This window comes from Carettochelys insculpta, chromosome 3 (genome assembly GCF_033958435.1).
Source record: "Carettochelys insculpta isolate YL-2023 chromosome 3, ASM3395843v1, whole genome shotgun sequence".
Taxonomy (NCBI): domain Eukaryota; kingdom Metazoa; phylum Chordata; order Testudines; family Carettochelyidae; genus Carettochelys; species Carettochelys insculpta.
In genome coordinates, this window is record NC_134139.1 from 195,742,073 (window position 1) to 195,762,239 (window position 20,167).

General features: G+C 47.2%; 1 protein-coding gene across 2 annotated transcripts in view; it reads left to right on the forward strand.

Moving 5' to 3' along the window:
• LOC142011603 (adhesion G protein-coupled receptor F5-like) overlaps window positions 1-6,471 on the forward strand; it is a 73,733-nt gene extending 67,262 nt beyond the window's left edge. For both annotated transcript variants that reach the window (XM_074991357.1, XM_074991358.1), the window contains exons 18-21: window positions 1,708-1,749; window positions 1,847-1,906; window positions 2,729-2,813; window positions 6,338-6,471. In XM_074991357.1, coding sequence (XP_074847458.1) covers window positions 1,708-1,749; window positions 1,847-1,906; window positions 2,729-2,813; window positions 6,338-6,414 — 264 coding nt within the window. In that variant the 3' untranslated portion in view covers window positions 6,415-6,471. The remainder of the gene's footprint in view (window positions 1-1,707; window positions 1,750-1,846; window positions 1,907-2,728; window positions 2,814-6,337) is intronic.
• The last annotated feature ends 13,696 nt before the right edge of the window (window positions 6,472-20,167 follow it).

The following is a 20,167-nucleotide window of genomic DNA, read 5'->3' on the forward strand; positions in this document are numbered from 1 at the left end:
CATATATGTCATTAATTAAATCACAAAAGCAAATTCATTATAAGTCACACTGATCCGCACTTACGTCATTTGGGGGCTGAGGGACCAAAAGCCAGGAATGTAGCTGAGCTTTGAACTGGCTGGGTGGCAGCACTGTAGTGCAGGAGCCCTGCAAGGAGCCTTGAAGTCATGGGGGACTGGTGGGGAGCTATGGGAGCAATAAGAGGGCAGCTGGCAGGTAGCCGGGGGAGCTGTGGGGAGCCAGCAGAGAGCTGGTGAGGAGCCAGTGAGCTGTGGGAGTCAGTAGGGAGCTGGCGGGGAGCTGGGAGGAGTTAGTGGGGAGCTGGCAGGTAGCCAGGGGGAGCCACAGGAAGTCAGCGGGAGCTGGCAGGGAGCAAGCAGGGGACAAGCAGGAAACTGCGGGAATGCAGGGGGGCCAGCAGGTACCTGGAAGGGGCTGGCAGGGAGGTGGCAGATTGCCAAGGAGGTCAATAGGGAGCCACAGGAAAGTGGGGGGGACTGGAAGGGAGCCATGGGACCCATGGGGAGCCAGCAAGTATCGAGGGCAGTGGGCAGCTGGGCTAGTGGCTGTGAACAGCTGCCAGCTGCCTGGATCTGTGGGCAGGGGGGAGCCAAGGTGGATGGTGGCTGATAGGACGCAGGCACAGCCAGAAGCTGAGACCTGGCTGCCAAGACTTTCTGTAAATCAGGAGCAGGCTGCAGGGGCTGCGGGAAGATGACTTTCCCTCCTTTAGAAAATTCTGTTATCCAGCTCAGGTCAGGTACCAAGTGTGCTGGATAAAAGAGGTACAACCTGTACTGTACTCCCCCATCCCATCTCCTTTCTCCTCTGCCTAACTCTGTTTAAGTGTCCCTGCTTCCATCATCAAGTGCATCAAATCCATTTACAACGTCGAAGTAGTAACACACTTGTCTGATCTATTTCTAATATTGTTTTTTGTGGGTTATAGATACATTATATGTGCTACACGTGTGAACTGTATGTGTTGTGAATGTATCTCAAGCTAATTGCATTGTTCCTTTTGGACATTAATTCTCCTTTATAAGTCATTTTAGTATAAGCTGCTCTATTTAGGAACATAACATGGACCTTAACATTTTGCATTCTTACAGAAGTAAATTAAATTTAATTTTAATAAGCAAGTAACTACTGCAGCTATTCCAATTTTTCAGAAAATTTCATTTCTGAAATGAGAGAAAAATGTATGTTTTCTCATGTCTTCAAAATTTTACATCCCTAGTCACTTTGCTCACTACTTTTTGATATCAACATATTATCTACCCAGTGACAGCCTAGAAAAGAATTGCAGTTAATGTGGAAACATTGAACAAGTACTACTGCATTATAAATTCACAATGAGTTATTTAACGGGGCACCCTCTTCTCAACTGCCAGGAACAACGAGATTATTTAAACACACAAGGACCACGACAACGTGGATATTGCAAGGCTGTATTGATCTGTGTCACCTCTGTGAGCTGAATTATTATTACTATCTACATTACAGCAGTGCCTACAGACCTCAAACAAGATTAGGAACCCATTGTGCTAGGTTCTTTACCAACACGTAGCAAGAAGCGGCTCCTGCCATGAAGATCTTCTAGTTTAAATAATCAAGGCAGAGAAATGGTAGGAGAGGAATGCTCTAGTGTGATTAAATATGGACAAGAACATACATTGTTTATATTTTAATATCATATTTTATAGGGACTATTCATTCTGCTGTTTGGAACGCTCAGGGACAAGAAGGTAAGAATTCAGCTAATGTGCTGCACCTGAGACAAATATGAGCTTATCATTTGAATTGACTGCATGAATTAACTGATTGATTGTTTGTAAAATACAGGTACAAGAAGCCTTGCTGAAGAAATATTTGTTTGGAAAATGGAGTTTTCAGCAGACACAGGTTAATCCTAAGAATGGATTTCATAGTTACTTTATAGTACTCTGCAGTGTCTATGATGCATTTTTAATAAAACCTGTCTAATACTCTTACTTATTTACTAGACGTTCTCAAAAAAGCAAAGTTGTGGGTATCAATTAATGATTTTTTTAAAAAATATCAGCCTTTAAATTAAAAGAATTTGATCTATAGTTTATCAAAAACAATAGTTGAGGAAATTTAATCAACATTTTTCCTTTTCAAAATATATTTTAAGTGTGGGTGTTTTTTTTTTAATTCAAAACATTTCACCGAACTGTATTTTTCACACAGAAAGGACCACAGAAACAAATGCAGTGCCTGAGTCTGGGAGAAGTGTCCACTGACTACAAACAGGGAGTAATAGAGCTTCACAAGCTTCAGGGAGTCAGAGAATTTCTAAGGGTCCATGGTAGTGAGGCTCGCCTAAGCACCTTACAAATAGCCTGTAGATATAGTAACAGGGAGGAAGCCATGCTAGTCTATACGCTATCAAAACAAAAAGCAGTCAAGTAGCACTTTAAAGACTAGCAAAATCGTTTATTAGGTGAGCTTTCGTGGGACAGACCCACTTCTTCAGACCATAGCCAGACCAGGGGATGCTGCACTTTCGAATCACCACAGCCGCCATTATGCTAATGAGGCGCTGAATATTCATTGCAGCACCTCATTAGCATACTTCGAACCTGCTCATTAACATGTCCCTTTCAAAAGGAAGGGGCACATGTAGACCCAGCCATAATGTCTTAAAATGTAGCTAAAGCAAATGATCCCCTTTTTTGACTAAAACTAGTTTCCATCTTACAGTCAGGGACCCTGGACGTTTCTGCTCCTGTGCTCTCCATGAGCTCTCCTCTCTCTGGAACACTAAACAACGTCATGGGCAAATCAGGTATGTGACAATGGCTACATCCTAACAAGTACGAAAGAGGGCATTTTTGTTTTCTTTCAAATCCTTTTCAAATAGTGTCTGTCTATGTAACTGCATATGGTAGTTCCATTTTCCAGTAGCTGAAACCAGCGGAATGACTGGATTTACAGTAGTATAACTGGAAGCTAGAGCTGACTTACTAGGTTTATTTAAATATTAATTAGATTACATTTTTCTAAAGAAATCCATCATCTCAAGCAGCTTATGTCCCTCAGAGACTCAATACAGGCTCTAGAGACCAGAGTAGCTGAACTCTGGATCACATGACCTACGAGGAGAGGCTGAGGGATTTGGGCTTATTTAGTTTGCAGAAGAGAAGACTTGGGGGTGATTTGATAGCAGCCTTCAACTTCCTGAAGGTGTGCTCTAAAAGGGATGGAGAGAAACTGTTCTCAGTGGTGACAGATAGCAGAACAAGGGATAATGGTCTGAAATTACAGAAGGAGAGGAGTAAGTTGGATATTAGGAAAAAATACTTCACCAGGGGAGTTGTGAAGCACTGGAATGCATTGCTTAGGGAGGTGGTGGAATCTTCATCCCTAGAGATTTTTAAGGCCCAGCTTGTCATAGTCACGGCTGGGATGACTTAGTTGGGGTTTATCCTGCTTGTGGCAGGGGCCTGGACTTGATGACCTCTTGAGGTCCCTTCCAAATTGGTGATTCTATGATTCTGTGAACTCAAGAAGCTAAGTGGACTGAGAAGTACATCTTCTTCTTGGACTGAGCCATCAATCGATGGATCTCACCTTCCATAACACTATTTGTGAGGACTAAACCAATCCTAGATCAGCAGAGCCAATTACAGATGTCACATAAAAACCCGCAGGCATTGTGTGCTCTTTTCAGATCCAACACTTTTCCTGTAGTGCTTGGATACACTTACTCTCAAAGCAATTAACAGCCAGCACAGAGTTTCGAGATTGTTAGGATTTATGTTGCATAATTTCACATTGTCCTTTAAGATGTCCATATAGTGCTTATACTGACTACCGCTAGAGCACTTTCAATGAGCAAGCTGGGCACAGAAGACCATCTTTGGTATCTGAGTATCATGCATCCTCATAACATGACTAATCCATCAAAACTGTATTTTCATAAGCATTGTTTCCATGCCTGTGACACCACACATCTTAAGAAGGTCCATATTAGAAATTTTGTCCCACCAGTTCAGGTGGGCAATCCTCCTCAGACAGCACATATGACCTGATCGAGTTTCAAAACATGGTGCAGGAATATTGCCCATGATTTTGAGCCATAGAGCAGGATATTCAGGGCATCTGTCTGATAAACTGCTACCTTGGTATGGAATTTAATACCATGGCCATTCTGTAAGTGTTTGGTCAATTTTCCAAAGGCAGTGCTGGTTTTGGCTAATCGAGCAGAGCCGTCTTGATCTATTTTTGTGCTAGAGGACAGTATTCTTCCAAGGTAGCAGAACTTCTCAACAGCCTTAGTGACTGTATGAGCAGCAGGGATCACTGGAGTGCTGGGCTCTTTCCAAACAGGCTGAGGCATAACTTCTGTCTTCTTGAGGCTCATTGTGAGTCCAAAGTGGTGAGAAGTAACAAAGCAATCAAAAAGCTCCTGTGCATCCTTCACTGAATGTCCAACAATGCATAGTCAGCAGCAAACTGGTGGTCATGTATAACTGTATTTACTTTTGTGCGAGCCTGAAATCTCAGAAGACTGAAAATACTGCCACCTCTTCAGAACTGAATAAGTATGCTCAACGTGCAGATCTTAGAAGCAACTAATGGTCCCATACCCAGGCCAAGAGTCTTTATACTGTTGAGGTGGATAAAAGTCTTGTGGAGGGAGAACATCAAGCTTCAATGTCCAATGGAAGTTAAAAAAAAGCTAACAGAATGGTGTACTGAAAGTGAGCAAAGATGCGTTATTTACCCCTCACTTGGCACAAGAACCAAGGTTTGCCCAGTGAAACCAATAGGCAGCAACTTAAAAAAAAACATAAGGAAGTACTTGTTCATGAACTGCACAGTCAACCTGCGGAGTTCACAGCCAGGGTATATTGTGAAGGCCAAAAGTATAACTGGGTTCGAAAGAGAATTAGATAATTTCATGGGGGATACATCCATTAATAGACATTAGCAAAGACTGTCAGGAACACAACTCCATGCTCTGGTTTTCCATAAAACTCTGATTACAAGAAGCCTGGACTAGACAACTGGAATGGATCACTCTATAAATTGCCCTCTTCTGTTCATTCCCTATGAAGCATCTGGCACTGGCCACTCTCACATGACAGGATGCTGGGCTAGATGGACCAGCAATCTGACCAAGCATGCCCATTATTATGGTCTTGTGTTCATGAAGTGGTATAATTTATGTAGCACTGAGCTATACTGTATCACCTGGTGTGAGAAGATCTGAAAACAGCACCTGTTAGCTATTGGTAGCAATGTTATGAAGGCTAATTTATCAGATACTTAGTCCTTGTCTACGCTTACCAGCACCATTGGTCTACTTCAGCTAAAAATACCTTACGTGAAATCGACATACCTACCACGGTGTTTTGCGTGTAGCAAGGTTGATGGGGGCTGCTCTTTTGTCAATGACAGTTACTCTTCTTATCTTGTTGGAGTACTGTTGTTGACAGGAGCAAGCTCAGAGATCGATTTATCATGTCTACAGCAGATGCAATAAACTGACAGAAAATGGATCTATCGCTGCATCAATCCACTAAGTAGTGGAGACAAATCCTCAGGGAAGTATTGTTCTAAATTAAATTCATAATAAGTTGGTGCCTCTAGATGCAAACTTTTTAATTCAACTATAGCTCAGAGAAGATGACAGAAGGTTTGGGCTGATAGCAGTAAATGAGGGTTCTTAATAAATGGTGGACATTTATGCTTTAAAAGTGTCTTTTTAGTCACGTACTGGGGCCTACTGAAGCCACAGAATTGCACAAGTACAACTGAACAGAATTTATCCTATTTTTTTTAAATGCCCATCCATGATTGTCCAAATGAATGTTTAAAATTATGTTCCCACATTCATATTCCAGCACCTACGTAAGTGGCCTCCTTGCTTTCTATGGGAGCTGGGTGCTCGGCAGTTTGAATATCAAGTCACCTATTTAGCTACCTAAGTATTCATAGCTTTTAAGGCCAGAGAGAATGATTAGATCATTTAGACTTATCTAAATATGAATGGAGAAATTTATTATTGGACACCCACTTTAGGGCCCTGGCCTCAGTCAGTTTGAAGAAGTGTAACAAAGAGCAGAATTTATATCAGTATCTGAAATGCGCACAACAGAAGTCAGTGGTCACTTGCAATAATCTAATCTAATCTGAGTCAACGCAATCTGCCTATGTTAGCATCTCACGCAAATTACAAGTCTTTTTTTTTTTGTGGTCCATGGCATAGTCTCAATGCAGATGGAATCTTTGGTATTGATAGATGGGTCTATAACCAGTTTAGTGTATTGTATATCAAATCCAAAATTTTGGTTTTCTTTTCAGGAAAATACTTCATTTCTTCCACAGAAACTTGTTCATCTTCTGAATGCAACTCCAGCACATATTCTTCGATTCAGTGACGAGTTGCAAATGTTGAACCAAGGATCTGTGAAGGGACCTGAATCGTTTAGTGAGCCATATATCAAAGGAAAGAAAGAAAAAAAATCTCTATGAACCATAGAGAAGTGGACTTCACCCAGGCTGCTGCTCTTTGTCATATTCTTTAAGAAGCATCCCTTCTATTTAATATATATGGAAGTTTCATGGTGTGGAATGTTAAAGGGACAATTAATGCTCAAAGAAATTTTAAAATATTCCACACAGGGTTCAGCCTATGATAAGCTCCCCTTGATGTATGTGACAGCTGAAGGCATCAGTATCAAAAAAGAGGTGGTCAGCGCTATACAGGATTGAGCCATGAAATTCCACTACATTAACCTTAACACAGTCCTAATCATTTCCTCTGTTGATTTTCTGAATTATGCCAAATGAATACATATATACAGGGAGGCTCCAGGCCTATCTTCTCCCTATTATTTGCTCTTGTAGGGGGCTGATGGCTTAGTAGTCTACATTTTATGCTTGTTTGATCTAGACTCCCTGGAATGATAAATTCAAATCCCAGAAGGATTAACTCAGAGAGCTGACCATTTAAGACCTGGAGTTGGTGATTACTTCTGGGAGATCTTTCAGATGTGACTTAAAAACGAAAAAACTAAGTGCTTTTTGCTCTCATTTAACACTGAAGACCCTCTATAGGACTTTTCTAAGAACAGGATGGTTTACCTTATATCCCTAGCCAAAATTCACTGTTCTTTGTTGGTTTGTAACATTTCAGGAGATAGTTGGTGATCTTCCTTTGATAACAATGGTAGTCCCAAAATTGGTGGGCTTGAAGGATCAGTGCTACCATAAAACACTTTGAATGCCAGGCAGTAGGAAAGTGCTATGTTAGTTATCATTACCCTGATGAATTTGTAGCTTCTCAATTGTTTCCACAGCTGCAGAACTTAATGTCTTACCCACAGGATATGAGAATCACTTGCAAAACATTAATGGCCAAGTAACCTCATTTTCAATAAAAGGAATTCTTCAGGCAAAATTGGCATAAAGGTTTCACAAATTCACTCAAGTTTTGGATAAGAGGACGTAAATTAGGCCCATGTGTCCCATGATGAATTTGGTTCTGTGACTGTACCATAGGGTGGAACATGTGTTGTGGGGAAAGAGTTGTCACTGCTGTGCAAAGGTGTGGGGTGATAGCTGAAGGGAAATAGAGAAGTATAGGTCAAGCAAATTCTTTATACCAACAGTAACTTAGTTTTGCTTTCATGTCTCCTTCAGTGTGAAAGTTCATCTTTGAAATGGCAGGGTGGCTGTCAGAGCTTAGAATAGGTGTGCAGTATGGTAAATGGGTTGGAGCTTTAATGGCTAACAGGAGACGGACCCTGCTTTAACGAGAGCACAGCTTCATGCTTGCCAAATTACTTCTGCTTATAATGAAAACAAAGACCCTATGCCAGAGAAGTGATCCCTGAGCTGCAGGAGCACAAAAGATGTGCATCATTTCAAAAGATGTGTGTTTCCTTCAGGCTCACTGACATCAAGGGTGTTTCCGGGCTTTGCTGAGCAGGGACAGGTTTAAACACATGCTTAAGTGTTTTGCTGAATTGGGACCTAATGGAGAATATGTAACGAGTATATCCCAGCAGAAGAATGTGGGAGAAGATAACAGTCAAAAGCCTCAGCCCTGCTGCCTAAGTTCCCTAAGGCTGCCTCAGACAAGCAGCTGAGCACTCTCTGCTATGTAGGAGCAGTGCCACGCAGTATTCCCTCTAATGGGTGGAATAAATCTTGGTAAGTGCACTACCAGTCAAAATACCTGCTGCCACCCGTGGGTGGCCATGGCTGTGCTACTAATCAGCTGAGCAGTATCTGAATCTCTCCTGGGCAGCCACCCAAGCATTCAGCTTACAGGGAACACTGGTGCCAAGTGGTGTGGCATTGTGAAAACACCAGTCCTGCCCTGTTGTGATCACTTTTTGACCTTAAGCTGCTATCAATACCCACTTTCACCTCTAGGTGCCCACCTGCCAAATCCCCTGCAGATTCACTGCGACGGTGGATTTTGTAATACAGGCTTTCTGGCCTTTGGGAATGGGACTCCACAGCTGAGCCCAGTGCACTGTCTGCCTATCAGAGAGCATCACATGTGGCTGATCATACCCACTCCCTGCTAGCAAGGAAACAGCAATTTCCAAAGCATGTGGACATAATGTATGTCACATATGAAAGATGCTGCATATGTAAAAGTACTCCATATTGTGTTAGAGATAAGTTGTTACAAGAGATCATGTTATGCTTTGGTCCTGTAGACCACATGGGATGTGTGACGGTATAAAATATGCTGCCATTGTTTGTGTTAGAACCTAATGGCTAATGGCTGGCTTCTTTCAGTAGGTATTTGTAAAGGGCACTAAGGACCTGATCCAAAGCCCATTAAAGTCAATGGAAAGACACTGAGTGATCATCTGAATCCTACCCTATAAATCCTACACTGAGCATGAGAAAGGAAAGGTATGGGGCTGGGTAGGGCACCGGTGGTTCCCACTGCACTGCAGTTGCACACTGTTGAGGATTTAGCCTTGCAACTCTGTTCACCTCACAACTCCATCACCTTCTATATCTGCGAATAGCCTGGTTTACAATAGAGTCCTATTTCTAGGATGGTCATGGTGCCATGAATGTGATCCCCCTTTTATAACACTGAGCCTGTTTTAACTGTACTGCATGTGCACTGAAACTATTGTGCATGCTAGTAGAGATGCCTTTCAGAAGCATCTGTACACTTGTTACACATGAAACCCACCCTGCATGCTCTGTTTGCACTAATCCACCATGAAGTAGCTACGCTGTATTGGCAATGCGGGTCTGTAGTTTCATACACCAGGGAGGGACAGTCCCTCATGGTGAACTTGAGACAACTGATCCATGTATGTGTGTATAGTACAGTTACACTGCATGATACATTCTGCAGCCATGTGGCCTCAGTGGTGCCAGTTAAGGGGAAGCAAGAAGGTGAAGAGAGTGTCAAAGGCACCCTGCACCTCCTTCACGTACCATGGGATGCAGAAAAGAGTGGGAGTCTGCATGGCCTGACCACCCTTAAGCAGGGGTCTTGTACTCAAGCAATAGTGTTGCTGCCTGCATTGCTCTGGCCGCATAGTCACTTTGATTCAAATGTCCCTTGTAGTGAGTCAGTATGGCCTCCTGCTGACTCAGAGGCCGAGGAGGCTGCGCGGAGGCCCTGGTGGGCGGGTCTGGAGCCAGAACACCAGAGGTCTGCCCCTCAGAGGGCGGGGCCCAGGGCTAGAAGAGCCAAGGGCAGGGCTCGGGACCCATTAAAGCCTGAGCTTCTGGGCAGGGAGGACACGCCTGCACGAGCTCCCTGGCGCCAAGGGCAGAGGGCCTGTCACCGCCCGGCCAGGCCGGAGGAGCAAGCCCCCAGCGGCTCCGAACAACCCTGGATCCAGATGCCCCAGGGGGACTACCCAGACTTCCCAGACCTGCCAGGACCTTCACGCCGGCGGAGGCCACCCGCCTTGGAGGAAGCCCCAGAAGCGGTCTGCCCCAGAGTCCCGGCGGATCCCTACAGCCCTCCGGCCCAGGATCGCCTCGGGTCCCCTGTGCTACCGCCGCCCGACTATCCCAATGACATTGATATGAGTGACTGGCCGGAGCACCCGAAGGTGGACGACCTGGAGGAGACCGACCTAGAGGGACCCCCCGACCAGATGGACTGAGACCTTTTGCCAGCGGAGGGAGAGGTAGGAAGTGGTCCGGGGAATGACGCTCCCGAACCCATGGCAGTGTGTTGCGGCCTGGATCCCCACTGCCATGGTCGTGTGTGAGCGACCCCCAGGGCCCCGGGCCGGGTCGCAGTGGAGTGGGAGGGCCTGCGACCCCCTACCCTCTCCTTGACAGGGCCAGCCCGCGCTGGGCCTGTGCTCAGACCCTTGTGTTGTTGCCCCACCCCAAACTGAGGGCTGGGCCCATGCTCAAACCCTGTGCTCTTGCCCCACCCCAAACTGAGGGCTGGGCCTGTGCTCAGACCCCTTGTGTTGCTGCCCCGCCCTGGACTGAGGACTGGGCTGGAATTGTAATACTATTGTGAACTGCTGTCCCACCCTGGACTGAGGGCCAGGCCAGAATTGTACTACTATTGAGAACTGCTGCCCCGCCCTTGACTGAGGGCTGGGGCCTGTATTGTATTGTACTGGGAACTGCTGACCGCCCCCAACTGAGTGCGGGCCAGTGTTACAACCCTTGTGGTGGCCGCCTTGCCCTAGGCCAAGGGCTGGGCATCCCAGGACTTCTTACATCCCTCCATCCCCCCTCCCAAGGAACAGCCAGACCAAATTCTAGTAAGCAGCACCATGAGCTGGTGCATGGAATGTCTGTCCTGTACAGCACACTGAAAGAAGTCTCAGCTCCTGGCAGCACCAGCTCATGGCCACAAGATGCCAGGAGAGACTCCTTGGCCAAAGGATCCCTGCCAGGCAGAGGGGGTGATGACCTGAACCCCGCTTCACCCCCAGCAAGGAATGTCTGTGTTGGCATCACTACTCTGCCTGTGCTCTTGGCAGAATGCACAAATGAGGTGAACCTGAGACTCCTTCCTGCCTTATGAGAAGCCTCGACATAAAAACCAATGTGTTTCAGGCAGTGATGTTAAATAGGAGGCATGACAGTCAGCTCTCTGAGAAGGGACACAGGGCTGCTGGAGTTCTTAGCTTTGGATGATATTCAAGCCAATGCCCTGGTGGTCAGTACAAACCTGTCACTTTAAGCAAGATTGCCAAATACCAATCTACCTAACTGTATCCTCCTGCCTAACGTAAATCCTACCAGAGTTTCAACTGGAAATGGTTTGTTTGCTCTTGATGGTTATTTCTTGTGGTGTCCCTCAGTTAGCCTCAGCCAGCACTTCCACTGAAGCTGTGATACATAAATTCATTTTAACAGATGATTCTGTGATAGCCTTCAGTCTGGAACTGTTTGGGAGCAAAACATTTGTTCACTGATTAATGGTCCAAGACCTTTGGGAAGTTGGAATGGAGGGAACAATTCTGATTCACATTACAAGTATGAGCAGACGGGAAAGGATAGTGAGAACTCCCTTTGGCCCACACGTGGATAGCTTGGACTCTGGATCGAAATGCATGAGTACAAGCAGGATTATATGCTCCTTCCCTCCTTTTCTGGAGCATGTGGTGTCAGATGCTCAGAGCCTTGGGTCTATCAGTCCAACTCCTTGGCCACCATAACCAAGTCAGCAAATGAAGTGAGGCAAAGGAGGAAACTGTGACCTAAAGGCATATTAACCTTTGACAGAGCTCCTCTGTGCCACCTCTTGTTCAGGCATGTGCCTAAAGACCAGATTTAGCCCATCAGCTGTAAAATGCTTTGAAATACTCCAGTACAAAAGACACTGTCCCATAAGACATAGTAGATGTAGGCATCCTTCAGTCTACATAGACCCTGGATCACGCCCTTCGTAGTTCCATTTGGGATCATCATTTGCAGCGTCGACTGTGAAGGCCCACATGAGAGTGACAGTCCTTGCTGCATCTGTTGCATGTGTAATGGTTGTCTGGCAGGTCCTTACTGTGCTTTCTGTGGGCTCACTTCTCCTCTAGCTGTCTCATCCTCATCTCACCCTTCTGAAGGCCCTTGCATAGTTCCTTCCTCCATCTGCTGCGATCATCTGCCAGTTCCACCCAGCTCTCCGGCTCAATGCCTACCTCCCTGAGGTCCCTCTTGCAAACATCTTTGTAGCACAATTGGGGGCATCTGGGAGATCTTTTGCTGGAGGCTAGCTCACCATACAGGATGTATTTTGGGATCCTTCCATCATTCATCCTGTGGACGTGGCCAAGCCAGTGGAGCCGCTGCTGCCTGAGAAGGGTGTGCATGGTTGGGATTCCAGCTTGCTCAAGGATGGCGGTGTTGGACACTGTCCTTCCATGATATTCCAAGGATGTGCCTGAGGCAGCGCAAGTGGAAGATGTTCAGCCTCTCTTCCTGGCAGGCATACAGTGTCCAAGACTCGCTGCTGTAAAGGAGGGTGCTGAGGATGCAGGCTCTGTAGACTTGCATTTTGGTGTGGGTGTACAACTTGATGTTATTCCACACTCTATTGCTGAGTCTGGACAGAGTTGTGGCTGCTTTTCCGATCCTTCTATTTAGCTCAGTCTCCAATGACAGGGTGTCAGTGATGGTCGACTTGAGGTAAATGAACTCGTGGACGACCTCTAACGTATAGTTGTCAATGCTGATTGATGGAGGTTCAGCAACGTCCTGACCAAGTATGTTTGTCTTCTTCAGGCTGATGGAAAGCCCAAAGTCCTTGCATGCTTTGGAGAACTGATCCAGCAGTTTCTGAAGCTGGTCTTCTGTGTGTGACACTACAGCAGTGTCATCTGTGAACAGCGTCTCTCTGATGAGGACTTCCCGCACCTTAGATTTAGCTTTCAGCCTTGCAAGATTAAACAGTTCCCCATCAAATCTTGTGTGCAAAAAAAGGCCCTCTTTTGAAGATCCAAAGGCATGCTTCAGGAGGAGTGCGAAGAAGATCCCGAACAATGTCGGAGCAAGGATGCATCCTTGTTTGACACCGCTCCTGATGCTGAAAACATCCAATAATGTGCCATCATATTAGATGGTTCCTCTCATGTCTTCATGGAAAGACTGGATCATCTTGAGTAACCGTGGCAGACAGCCTATCTTGTGGAGGAGTTTGAACAGTCCATTCCTGCTGATGAAGTCAAAGGCCTTGGTCACATCAATGAAGGCAATACAGAGTGGCTTCCTCTGCTCCCTGCATTTCTCCTGCAGCTGCCTCAGAGAGAAGACCGTGTCAATGGTAGATCTATCTGGGTGGAATCCGCACTGTGATTCGGGATACACCCTCTGAGCAATCTTCTGGAGTCTGCCGAGGATGACGCAAGCGAACAGTTTACCAGTGATGCTTAGGAGGGAGATTCCACGGTAATTGTTGCAGTCACTTCTGTCTCCTTTGTTCTTATACAAGGTTACAATGTTAGTGTCGCACATATCCTGTGGAACCTCTCCCTCTCTCCAGCACAGGCACAGTAGCTCATTTAGGGGTTCCAGGAGGGTGTCCGTGGCACACTTGATTACCTCTGGTGGTATACCATCCTGGCCTGGGGCCTTTCCCACCTCAATGCTGTCAATGGCTTTCTTCAGTTCGTCCACAGTTGGTTCCTGATCCAGTTCATCCATTACTGGTAGGAGCTCAACAGCTTTGAGGGCTGTATCAATCACAATGTTCTTGCATGAGTACAGCTCGGAGTACTGCTCGACCCAGAGCTCCATCTGTTTGGCTTTGTCAGAGATGACTTCACCAGATTTGGATTTCAGAGGTGCCATCTTGTTCTGGGTGGGTTCTAATGCCTTCTTGATGCCCTCGTACATACCCCTGAGATTACCAGAGTCAGCATTGGTCTGGATGCTGCTGCATAGCTCGAGCCAGTAGTTGTTGGCACAGCGCCTGGCTGTCTGCTGTACTGTTTTTCTGGCTGCTCTGAGTGCTTGCAGGGTACAACGGCTTGGTGAGTGTTTGTACTCCAGGAGTGCAGTGTGCTTTTTTGATGGCTGGAATCTCCTCATCGGAGTTAGCTTCGAACCAGTCATTTGTGTTTCTAGCTCTTCTTCCAAACACCAACAAGGCCGTGTTGTAAATTGTATCCCTCAGAAGCTGCCATCTGGATGTCACATTGACACCCCCCAGGGCTGCTGCGCAGATTCTCCTCGAGGGTCTCTCTGAACTTTTTGGCTCTCTGAGCTTGCTGTCTTTCTGGCAGCAGTGCGGGGCCTTCCAGTTGGTTTAGAGTGGTACAGCTTCTTGAGTCTCACCTTGAGTTTGGAGCAAACTAGCAAGTGATCTGCATCTCAGTCGGCACTAAGATAGCTGCATGTCAGAAGGACGTTTTTGAGGTTATCACGTCTAGTGATGACCACGTCTAGTTGATGCCAGTGTTTCGAGTGTGGGTGTCTCCATGACACTCTGTGCTGTGGCTTGGTTTGGAAAAATTTGTTTGTGATGCACAGATTGTGGTACGTGCAAAGTTCGAGCAGATGCTGTCTGTTTTCATTCATTTTTCCCACACCGAAGCAGCCTAAGCAGGAAGGCCATGAATCATGATCGGCTCCAATTCTTGCAATGAAGTCACCCAAAATGTACAGTTGTCTGCGAGCAGGTATTTGCACTATGGCAGCACTAAGCACGTCATAGAACTTGTCTTTTACTTCTGCTGTGGCGTACAGGGTTGGAGTGTAAGTGCCGATCAGGTGGACAGGACCGGCGCAAGTTTGAAGTATGACCTGAAGGACTCTTTCTGATCCACCCATGACTAATTCCACCATTTGTAGAAGGGTGTTTCTGATGGCAAAGCCAACACCATGCTCCCTGGGTTCTTCTTGGGCTTTACCCTGACAGAAAAGGGTGTAGTCCTTTTCCTTTAGAGATCCCAAATCTGCGAGTCACGTCTCTTGCAGAGCAGCAATATCAATTTGGAGCCTCTTCAGTTCCTCATTGACAGCAGTCTTTCGGGTGTCGCTGATGTCCTGAAGATCTTCAGTCAAACTGGTCAGCATGGTCCACACATTCCAGCAAGCAAGCTTAAAACTTTGATGGTTTCCTTTTCTTGTTGATTTTCTTATTGGTTTACCTGGTGCTCAAATTTCAGTCACTTGTCAGGTTTGGGAACCTTAAGCCTTACGCACCCAGTGAGGCAGGTGAACTGTGGCGAGACAGTACCCTACTGGCTGGCGATTGCCCAGCTTGAGGCGGGTGGTGACTGTCCAGTGAGATGCAACGATCTCTCCCACCGTCGAAGGCAACCCCGGCGCTCGTTCTCTAGTCCAATCGAGCAAGAGCTTATAACAGGTATCTGTTGTCTCCCGTGTTGTTTCAACGCTGTTAAGAGATGCTGAACTACCTCTCCAGGCGCGAGCCTGGGCATTTTTTTTTTTTGGGACCCTGGGCTGCCCAGATGCTAGTGTCCCCATCTCAGCTTTTCTGATATAGTCCAAAGGAGAAGATAACCTCTACGTCTGGTACCAGCTCAGCTGCAGGAGTCTCTGGGTCAATGCCAGAAGTTGGCACAGAACTGCCTTAGGACTTCCCTCCGGATTTTCTGTCAGGGTTTACTCCCTTAGCCTTGCTCCTTCTCAGGATAACCCACAAGGCAGTGGGGCATGGAGAATGTGGGTAACGATCCCACTACCTCTTGCACCTCCCTGGCACCATGTGTCCCCATAGTTCCCCGTGGCCTGATGACCTCCTCACCCCTCCAGGACCCTCCTCCCCACCCCTCTGCCTCCCATCAGCTACCATTACCCCCAGATCCCCCTCCCTGCCCCTTTGCCCCCCATCCACTCCCATGTCCCCAAACCTCACCACACTGCCCCCCATCAGCTCTCATCACCCCCAGACGCCCCCTCCCCTGGCCTCTCTGCACCCATCAGCACGCTGCTGCAGCCCCACATCCTCCAGGAAGGAGCTGATCTCATGGCCCAGCTGCTCCCTGGGTCCCTGCCAAAGCTACCAACTCCTCTTTTGGCTGTGGCTGCCCCCCAAAGCCCCACAGAGCTGCTGTAGGCCGCGCATGCAGGGATCGCAGGACTGGGCCTGAAAGCCCAGGCAATCTGAGCCAGGCGTGCCACCACCAGCCTCCATGTGCACCGCCATCCGCACAGCCGTGCCACATGCCCCCAAACCACATGCCCACCACCGACACCCCTCGGTGTCACCCCCCGCGCCCCACACTCCCCCAAGCCCACCTGCATCCTGCTGCCCGCGCTGCACCCTGGGGGCCACAGGTCCTTCAGCTCTGGCCAGCAGTTGGGAATGCCGCCGCTGTCGCCATCTTGCCACTCCTTACCCCTGTAGAAGTAACTAGCTCCCTCTAAACTCCCCTCTCAAAACCCCCTCCTGTTAGCAACCACCCTGGTCGCAAGCTCCCTGGTCACTTGCCAGCATGGTTTAAAAAGCTCTGGCCTTCCTGAGAGCCCCTCCCTCTGACTACCGCTCAGCCAATCGACACACAGAGTTTTGATTTCAAACCTAATCCAGGCTAACAGCTTCCAACTGCCAGCCTGAGCACACGGCCTTTCAAACAAATAGACAACTCAGCACTCCAAACACCAAACAAACAGACAAACCCAGGCTCAGAACCCCCAAACCCAGACACCCACACACTCCAGGGAGCCACTTACCTGAAAGTGCTGTAGTTTGCCCCCTCCTTGCCCAGGAGAGCCCCTCTCAAAACTTCCTCCTGTTAGCAACCACCCTGTTTGCAAGCGCACCGGTCACAAGCTCCTGGGTCACTTGCCAGCATGGTTTAAAAAGCTCTGGCCTTCCTGAGAGCCCCTCCCTCTGACTACCGCTCAGCCAATCAGCACGCAGAGTTTAGATTTCAAAACTAATCAAGGCTAACAGCTTCCAACTGCCAGCCTGAGCACACGGACTTTCAAACAAACAGACAGCTCAACACTCCAAATACCAAACAAACAGACACACACAGGCTCAGGTGACTGCAGTTGACTGTGTTAGAAGCTAATGGCTAATTGTTGGCTTCTCTCAGCAGTTGTCTGTAAAAGACATTTCCCTACATGGAACTCACCTGCAGAATTAGTAATCCCCCAACAATTCTGGAGTTTATACACTGTAAAATTCACCTTTCATTTCTGTCAATTATGAAAACCGTTAAGCCATAATTTCTTTGTTACACTAACATATATTAGCCATGTAAGCTTTGAGTAGTTTTGTTACATTGCCCCAAGGAAGTCACACTTATCCAACAGCTACATTTAGAAAGGTAAATTTGTCAAGAAAAAATATAACCCATGTTTAAAAGTCACACAGTCTCTCAAGGACTGACATAAACTAACAGAAAATGTTGTTAGAAAATGACCCAACATCCGTCTGGATAATTCAACCTTCTTTCCCTAGATGAAGTCTAAATTCAAAAATATATAATCACATATACTCAAAAATCTAGGAGAACTATAACCACTCTCCATTCCATTGTTTTAAAAGTTTTTTCTTTGGGGCCAATTCCTGCTCAGCATCTCTCAGTGTTATTTTACATCCCTTCATCTCTTGGGGTGCGTCTACACTAGCCAGCTACTTTGAAGTAGCCAGCACAACGTCGAAATAGCATGCGTCGCGTCTGCACGCACTGTGTGCTATTTCGACATTGAAATCGATGTTAGGTGGTGAGACGTCGAAATCGCTATTCCCATCCGAAGATCAATGTCGAAGTAGGGCATGTGTAGATGATCTGCGTCCTGCTACTTCGGAATAGCGGGGTCCTCCATGGAGGCCATCAGCTGAGGGGTTGAGAGATGCTCTGTCCAGCCCCTGCGGGGCTCTATGGTCACCATGTGCAGCAGCCCTTAGCCCAGGGCTTCTGGCTGCTGCTGCTGCAGCTGGGGGTCCATGCTGCGTGCACAGGGTCTGCAACTGGTTGTCGGCTCTGTGGATCTCATGCTGTGCAGGGCAAGTGTGTCTGGGAGGGGCCCTTTAAGGAGCGGCTTGGGGCTTTGCTGGTCCCTTATTTCAATGGGGAGCGCTTGTGTGTGTGGACGCTCCACATTTCCTTCCGGGGCGGCTCCTTTCAATGCTCCCCGTTGCTACTTCAACGTGGAACGTCGACAGCACCAGCCCTGGAGGAAGTGTGGATGATAGACGTCGAAGTAGCCTATTTCAATGTTCTTACTTCGAAATAGGCTACTTCGATGTAGTGTGCTAGTGTAGATGTAGCCTTGTAGACATAATTGTTCATGCATTCCCTTTGTAGGATAATGTCTATATACTTTCCAATAAGAGCGCTTTATTTTTGTACTATGACATTCTCCATAATATACAGTTTGTATCTTAAAAGTGTATAAGAAGGAGAAAGTATCCATGCTTTCTGTGCACATCTGTATCTTACCGTGTTAAATGTCAATGAAAGTTGCTTGCATAGGGCTCAAAGGAGACTTGAGGTGTGTGGGCTTGCAATGCTCAGTATCATAAAATAAACAAACTATGGTCAGGGAAGCTCAGGTTGCATGTTTGTAACTCAAGCAGAGATGGATATTATTTAAAGATGACAGCTGTCAGGACTACTGTGCCTTAGATCAGGGGTGCACAAAATGGGCAGCAGGTCCCCTCTGGTGGAGTGAAATTTCCTAAGGGGAGGCACAGCTTGATCAGCTGCTTGGTTTCAGGCTCATCCATCTCATTAAAAATGTTGGAATATGTTACTGTTTTTAAGTATGTGTATTCACTTTTATATATCCACTAATAAAGTGTTTATATTCTACAAACTTATTTTCTTACATGTGCTGAAAGGTTTGTTTGTTTTTCCATATGAACAAAACCGAAATTTCCATCGGTTTGGATTGCATTAGACAAGTTGGAGGGACCCTGCTAATTGCTAGGACAAAAAGTGGGGCTGATGTAAAAAGTTTGCACACCCCTGCCTTAGACGCCTTGCAGTCACTTGAGTGCAAGTGACAACAGGGTGTCTCTTGTGGTGGAACTGCACTGTCCACTCAGTCTCCAACTGGATCTCTGAGCTGCAGTGCCTGGGTGCCTGTCCTGCCCATGAACAGGCTTAATTCAGTTTTGGCCCTTGTGAGAGTTTCCCTTCAGGGGCCCAGATGACATCCATTTGCAGTGACACCAAAACAAAGTAATCAAAACACATCATGATTTGTTTATTCCTTAAAGGGACAACGCATTTAGTAATACCAGGAAAGGCTTAGACACAGACTTCTCCTCCTGTGCTTAGCCTCCCTCTGCCCCAAGCTTGGGAGGTAGTTTATTCCCATCACTTGAGCTGGGAGAGCCCATTCTCTGAGAACCCATCCCCCATTACTCTCCCACCCCCACCTCACCCCCTGCCTCTGTCTCTCACTCTCTCCCACCCTCATTCACTTTCACTGGGCTGAGGCAGGGGCTGGAGTACAGGAGGGGGCTGTATGAATCTGGCTGGCAGGGAGTGGGCTGTGGGCGGGGCAGAAGTGAGGGGCTTAGGGCACAGGAGAGAGAGGGCTGCAGGCTGGGGAAGGTTGTGGTGTGGAGGCGGGCTCTGTCTTGGGGTGTCAGTTCTGAGGTGAGCCCAGGAGGGTTTGGGGTACAAGAGGGGTTCCAGGCTGGGGCAAGGGAATGGGGCATGTGGAGCAGTGCATGGGCTGTGGTTGGAGGTGCAGAACCAGATGGGGCAGAAATGAGGATGCGAGAGGGTTGCAGAAAGGGCTGGGGTACATGTGGGTGCTTGGGGTACTGTTTCCAAGCAATACTAAGGATCCCAGGAAGTTGACCGCAGATTCTTGTGACCCCTCGATGCAGGAGTGGTCAGGGAGGCTCTGCACACTGCTTTTGTGCGTGCAGATGCTGCCTCTTTTGCTTCCATTGTTCTCAGTTCCTGGACAATGACAGCTGCAGAGCTGGCAGCTTCATGCAGGGGCAGTGTATAGAGCTTCCCTGCACCTATTGGCTGTAGAGACCTGGTCACTGCTTCTGGGAACCAGAGAGAGCCAGGGTAGGTATGCACCTTGTCCTAACACCAGGCTCCTGCTGTGCTATGGACTAGCACCACCAGGGCGATTTTTCAGCATGGTGCTCCAGTCAAAAAACAGATGCCTGGCAACCACAGGAGGTGTCAGCTTTCATCCTGCAATACCCCTCACTTTCCTTGCCTCATCCCAAAGGCCAGCATTTTGCAGATATAGGATTCTTTTGATCCCAGACTCAGC